The 6679-nt window shown below is 44.3% G+C and overlaps 1 protein-coding gene across 4 annotated transcripts in view; it reads left to right on the plus strand.

The window, feature by feature from the left end:
• Positions 1 to 6679, plus strand: part of LOC149452426 (septin-9-like) — a 443799-nt gene that overhangs the window by 406127 nt on the left and 30993 nt on the right. For all 4 annotated transcript variants that reach the window (XM_089689406.1, XM_089689408.1, XM_089689407.1 and 1 more), the window contains 2 exons: positions 381 to 462; positions 2016 to 2153. In XM_089689406.1, coding sequence (XP_089545532.1) covers positions 381 to 462; positions 2016 to 2153 — 220 coding nt within the window. The remainder of the gene's footprint in view (positions 1 to 380; positions 463 to 2015; positions 2154 to 6679) is intronic.

Consider the following 6679-nt stretch of genomic DNA (forward strand, 5'->3'; position numbering starts at 1 on the left):
AAATGCTCTGCACAAATAACAAATTGTCATTTCTGCAGAGCGTTTTGGGATCATGGGCAGAATCGCATCGATTCTGCCTGAGTTTGTAAACTCTCAGTTGTAAATGGGTCCTAAATAAATGACTGGAGAGTAAACACCGCAGGTCCCCAGGGATGCAGGTAAGGACAAGTAGGACATTTCGCATGATGTTCATCTCAAACAGTCTTTCAGTATGGATGAAGTGCTAAGTTCCATGACTTGTATCAAACAGTCAGATTTTTCTTCTTGAACTAAAATCACAGGAAGGTGTTGTGTGTTAATGTACATTGCTGTTAATCTTCTGAGATAACAATAAAACTACAAATTTTGTCTAATGTGTTACCCTGTGATTTTCTTTTTAGAAATTGAAGAAAAAGGGGTTCGGATGAAACTGACAGTCATAGACACTCCTGGATTTGGGGACCACATTAATAATGAAAACTGGTAAGTCAACCATTTCTTAACCAGCTCCCTTCTGCCCTATAGCAGAACTACTGCCACAGGGCGGCAGGGCTGCGCAAAATCGTGTGTGTATATATACGCCATTGGTGGCTACAGCTGTCGATCAACAGGAGAGGTTTGTGTGTAAACAATAGAGATCTCTCCCCTGTCAGCACCAGCATGCTTCTTTGTATTGCTCTGCATAGCATAAACCTGTCTATATAAGGTCCCACAGTTAACAGTGCATGTCAGAGCACAAACCAAGCCATGACGTCCAAGGAATTGTCCGTAGACCTCCGAGACAGGATTGTATCAAGGCACAGATCTGGGGAAGGGTACAGAAAAATTTTTGCAGCATTGAAAGTCACAATGAGCACAGTGGTCTCCTCTGTAGATGGAAGAAGTTTGGAACCACCAGGAATCTTCCTAGAGTGGGCCGCCCGGCCAAAATGAGCGATCAAGGGAGAGGGGCCTTAGCCAGGGAGGTAACCAAGAACCCTATGGTCACTCTGAAAGAGCTCCAGCATTTCTCTGTGGAGAGAGGAGAACCTTCCAGAAGAACAGCCATCTCTGCAGCACTCCACCAATCAGGCCTGTATGGCAGAGTGGCTAGACGGAAGCCACTCTTCAGTAAAAGGCACATGGCAGCCCGCCTGGAGTTTGCCAAAAGGCAACTGAGGGACTCTCAGACCATGAGAAACATAACTCTCTGGTCTGATGAAACAAAGATTGAACTCTTTGGCCTGAATGCCAAGCATCAAGTCTGGAGGACACCAGGCACCACTCACCACCTGGCCAATACCTTCCCTACAGTGAAGCATGGTGTTGGCAGCATCATGTTGTGGGGATGTTTTTCAGTGGCAGGAACTGGGAGACTAGTCAGGATCGAAGGAAAGCTGAATGCAGCAATGTACAGAGACATCCTTGATGAAAACCTGTTCCAGAGCACTCTGGACCTTAGACTGGGGCAACGGTTCATCTTTCAACAGGACAACGAGCCTAAGCACACAGCCCACATAACAAAGGAGTGACTACAGGGCAACTCTGTGAATGTCCTGGAGTGGCCCAGCCAGAGCCCAGACTTGAACCCGAATGAACATCTCTGGAGAAATTTGAAAATGGCTGTGCACCGACACTCCCCATCCAACCTGATGGAGCTTGAGAGGTACTGCAAAGAAGAATGGGAGAAATTGCCCAAAAATAGGTGTGCCAAGCTTGTAGCATCATACTCAAAAAGAATTGAGGCTGTAATTGGTGCTAATGGTGCTTCAACAAAGTATTGAGCATTTTTAATAAATTGCAAAGATTTCAAAATTAACTTCTTTCACATTGTCATTATGGGGAATTGTTTGTAGAATGTTGAGAAAAAAAATTAATTTAATCCATTTTGGAAAAAGAATGTAACATAACAAAATGTGGCAAAAGTTAAGCGCTGTGAATACTTTCTGGATGCACTGTAAGTATAAATCTGTTTTGTTTTTTAAAAAATGCATTTACAGTAACTTTAATGGCTTGTATATATGATTCCTATAATAACCGTTTGATTATCACTATAGCTGGATGCCCATTATGAAGTTCATTAATGACCAGTATGAGAAGTACCTTCAGGAAGAGGTGAACATAAACCGTAAGAAGAGAATTCCAGACTCCAGAGTCCACTGCTGTATATACTTTATTCCGGCCACAGGACACTCGTAAGTGACATTTTGGAAATGTATAGTATTTTTGTATATTTTTTTTATTATACTCCAGGAAAAAAAGCTCAGTTGTGCTAATAAATCTCATGAAATGCATCTATTTGTACCACATTACCTTCGAGGCGTGTAGCCCTGCTTTCTTGCAGCATGGAGGCACAGGTGCAATATCCAGCGACAAGTGGCGGCAGCCCGTCAGTCTATGATTTGCTGAAATACGCTGTAGCTGCAGGCTGTACCAAGTACAACTTGCATTTAGGGCCCTATGCATTCAGGGACATATGCATATAATGCAGAATACCTTCAACATATTTCAGCCTGTTCTAGACTTTGACAGGCTACAGGCAGCGGTACTGGATGACCCGTGCCTCCCGGACACACCAAAACGCTAGAATTGGATGTACTGGGGCTAGATGCCTAGTGTGCATGTGGCCTTTAGCAGTATTAAACTCAAAAGCAAACATGGATTATAGTTTACCAATTCTTACATGTGATGACTACATTAGATTTCTTTTTTTAGATTTTCACCTGGTGATATGGCCAGTAAATCTGCAGTCTTTCAACGGGACAAGCTGTCCTGCAGATGTAGTAGTTGAAGGGTTGAAACAAACCATTTAACCCTGACAGGTGTTTTATTTATGTAAAACCTTTAAATGAACAAACCTGTTGCTGTAATTGCTTATAAAGTGTTAGCTTTGACATCAATTTGTTAGTCTATTTAAATCTGCTAGCCCATCTAACGCTCCCCTCCCCCATATTAACAATTCTGCTGTCCAAAGGTGCCCCCTGTGCTCCTTCATCCTAAGCTGGGGCATTCTAATATAGGGGGTGTGTGACTAATCAGATCAACAAGTGAAAGCAGAGGGCAGAAAGCCTAAAAAAAAGACAACTAATGCAGCCACCACATCTAATGATTGGTAAGCTGCAATATAATATTTTTTTTTGTTTCGGGTGTTATACCGCTTTAAGCCCCCATTCACACTATCTTGCGCGACATCAGGCGTTGGGAGTATGTGTTTTTTTTTTTTTGTTTTTTTTTTAAACATGATTGTACTTCACCCATCGGGCAGCTCAGGGACGGACTGACAACTCTTGGGGCCCCCGAGCAATAGAGGATCATGGGGCCCCTGTGTCCTCGCCCACACTCAAACCACACCCACAAAAGCCTATGAAAGGTACCAGGAGCATCTCATGGGGCCCCCTACTGACCCTGGGCCCTCGGGCAGTGCCCGAGTGCCCCGAATGGTTAGTCCGCCCCTGGGGCAGCTTATTATTATAATTATTATTATACAGGATTTATATAGCGCCAACAGTTTGCTCAGCGCTTTACAATATAACGGGAGACAATACAGCGACAATACAGTTCAATACAAGAGGGTTAGGAGGGCCCTGCTCCTTGGAGCTTACAATCTAGGAGATTATTCATTTCAGTGGGCTGCGCTAAGCACGACGCTTAAATGTCGCAAAGAGGCTAATGCACCTTTTTTAAGCTTTTTTTAACCATGCGTTGAAGATAGAAGCTGATTGGTTGCTTTGTACAGCTGCTCCAGCTTCTGTGTGCTCCAGTTTGAATAGATTCCCACTGTTCATGTGTTTGCCTATTAAAACATTGAAGAAAAAAACAGTAAGAGGTTTAATTTATGCCGCTAGGCATTCAACCGCTTCCTGCTGGTTGTCTCAGTGGCTAGGTTTTAACGCCAAGTAGCTGCATATACAGTGGGGCAAAAAAGTATTTAGTCAGCCAACAATTGTGCAAGTTCTCCCACTTAAAAAGATGAGAAAGGCCTGTAATTGGCATCATAGGTAGACCTTAACTATGAGAGACAAAATGAGAAAAAAAAATCCAGACAATCACATTGGCTGATTTGGAAAGAATTTATTTGCGAATTATGGTGGAAAATAAGTATTTGGTCACCTACAAACAAGCAAGATTTCTGGCTCTCACAGACCTGTACCTTCTTCAAGAGGCTCCTCTGTCCTGCACTCATTACCTGTATCAATGGCACCTATTTGAACTTGTTATCAGTATAAAAGACACCTGTCCACAACCTCAAACAGTCACACTCCAAACTCCACTATGGTGAAGACCAAAGAGCTGTCGAAGGACACCAGAAACAAAATTGTAGACCTGCACCAGGCTGGGAAGACTGAATCTGCAATAGGCAAGCAGCTTGGTGTGAACAAATCAACTGTGGGAGCAATAATTAGAAAATGGAAGACATACAAGACCACTGATAATCTCCCTCGATCTGGGGCTCCACACAAGATCTCACCCCTTGGGGTCAAAATGATCACAAGAAAGGTGAGCAAAAATCCCAGGACCACGCAAGGGGGACCTAGTGAATGACCTGCAGAGAGCTGGGACCAACGCAACAAAGGCTACCATCAGTAACACACTACGCCGCCAGGGACTCAGATCCTGCAGTGCCAGACGTGTCCCCCTGCTTAAGCCAGTACATGTCCGGGCCCGTCTGAAGTTTGCTAGAGAGCATTTGGATGATCCAGAAGATGATTGGGAGAATGTCATATGGTCAGATGAAACCAAAATAGAACTGTTTGGTAGAAACACAACTCGAATGCTGAGTTGGATCCAAAGAACACCATACCTACTGTGAAGCATGGGGGTGGCAACATCATGCTTTGGGGCTGTTTCTCCGCAAAGGGACCAGGACGACTGATCCATGTACAGGACAGAATGAATGGGGCCATGTATCGTGAGATTTTGAGTGCAAAACTCCTTCCATCAGCAAGGGCATTGAAGATAAAACGTGGCTGGGTCTTCCAACATGACAATGATCCCAAACATACCGCCCGGGCAACAAAGGAGTGGCTTCGTAAAAAGAAGCATTTCAAGGTCCTGGAGTGGCCTAGCCAGTCTCCAGATCTCAACCCCATAGAAAACCTTTGGAGGGAGTTGAAAGTCCGTGTTGCCCAGCGACAGCCCCAAAACATCACTGTTCTAGAGGAGATCTGCATGGAGGAATGGGCCAACATACCAGCAACAGTGTGTGCCAACCTTGTGAAGACTTACAGGAAACGTCTGACCTCTGTCATTGCCAACAAAGGATATATAACAAAGTATTGAGATGAACTTTTGATATTGACCAAATACTTATTTTCCACCATAATTTGCAAATAAATTCTTTCCAAATCAGCCGATGTGATTGTCTGGATTTTTTTTCTCATTTTGTCTCTCATAGTTGAGGTCTACCTATGATGCTAATTACAGGCCTCTCTCATCTTTTTAAGTGGGAGAACTTGCACAATTGGTGGCTGACTAAATACTTTTTTGCCCCACTGTATGTATATATAAGCAAACTGTATACTATGATGAGAATGCACTTATTGCTCGCTCCCAGCACAGTAACTGAAAAATCACAGATAAATACTTGGGAGCTTTCCGATCATGTGCTAGCCAGTCACAGCAGTCACATGATCAGAATAGAGAAAAACAGAAAGAGGGCGCACCGGCCTAGTGCATTATCTTAAAAAAAAAAAAATATTTATTGAATGATAAAAGTAGGTATTGTACTCACAAAATGACAATACAGTCAAAGGTACATCGTATAAGAACAGCTCGGCCCGATCCGCACTACGTGTGCGTCCGTAATGGGAACTCTGGACCTCCAGCAGTTTGATGCGTTTCGAGGACTTGCCTCTTTCTCAGAGCCCTGGCTCTGAGGAAAAGGCAAGTTCTCGCAACACGGCAGCCTGCTGGAGGTCCAGAGTTTTTTAGACCCCTTTCACACAGGCGGTTAGATTTCAGCCTTTAACTGCGGTTAGAGGAACTTTCTTTACGGCAGCTAAATGCAGACAATGCATGCCTATGGCTCCTTTCACACACTGCGTTTAGCAACGCTTTCATAATATACGGTTTTATGTGTTTAGGGAAAATTAAAGTTGATGGCGTCCAGGAACAATGCTATCTGTACATAAATGCAGTTAATCGCAGTACAAAAAAAAAAAAAAAAGTAAACAGTTGCTATAGAAAAGGCAAGAATTTACTACCGCAGCTAAACACAGCTGCATATAAATGAACGTAGTGGCAGATAAACGCAATGTACAAACACAAGTGATCTCTGTGCCAGGAGTGTTGGAATTTCAAAGTAAAAAACCTGCATTTAGAAGCGGCAGAACAACCGGCCGTGTGAAAGAGGCCTTAAAGGGGCAGGAGGTAGCGGCACGAAGCTGTAAACATTCACTAACTCTGAGCCATTAGGCTAGGTTCACATCTGTGCGGGTGGTGCCGCTGCGGATCCACACAAAAATCTGTGCAGCCGCACCACCCGCACAGAGGACTGCGGACCCGCGGGCAGGTGCCATAACTTCTAATGGCATGCCGCCTACACTGGAAAACGCAACAGTACTGGGAACTGAGGTTCCCGTGCGGGCTGCATTTTCCAAAGAAGTGCAGGGACTTCTTCCCTGCGTGTCACAGGGCATGGGAGTCCATTCAAAGGAATGGGCTCTCGTGCCTGCCAAAACGCGGCCCGCACGGCCACATATATGTGAACCAGGGCTTAAAG

The sequence above is a fragment of the Staurois parvus genome, unplaced genomic scaffold (assembly GCF_062004578.1).
Source record: "Staurois parvus isolate SC_StPar_1 unplaced genomic scaffold, SC_StPar_1.0 ptg000473l, whole genome shotgun sequence".
NCBI classification, from domain to species: Eukaryota; Metazoa; Chordata; class Amphibia; order Anura; family Ranidae; genus Staurois; species Staurois parvus.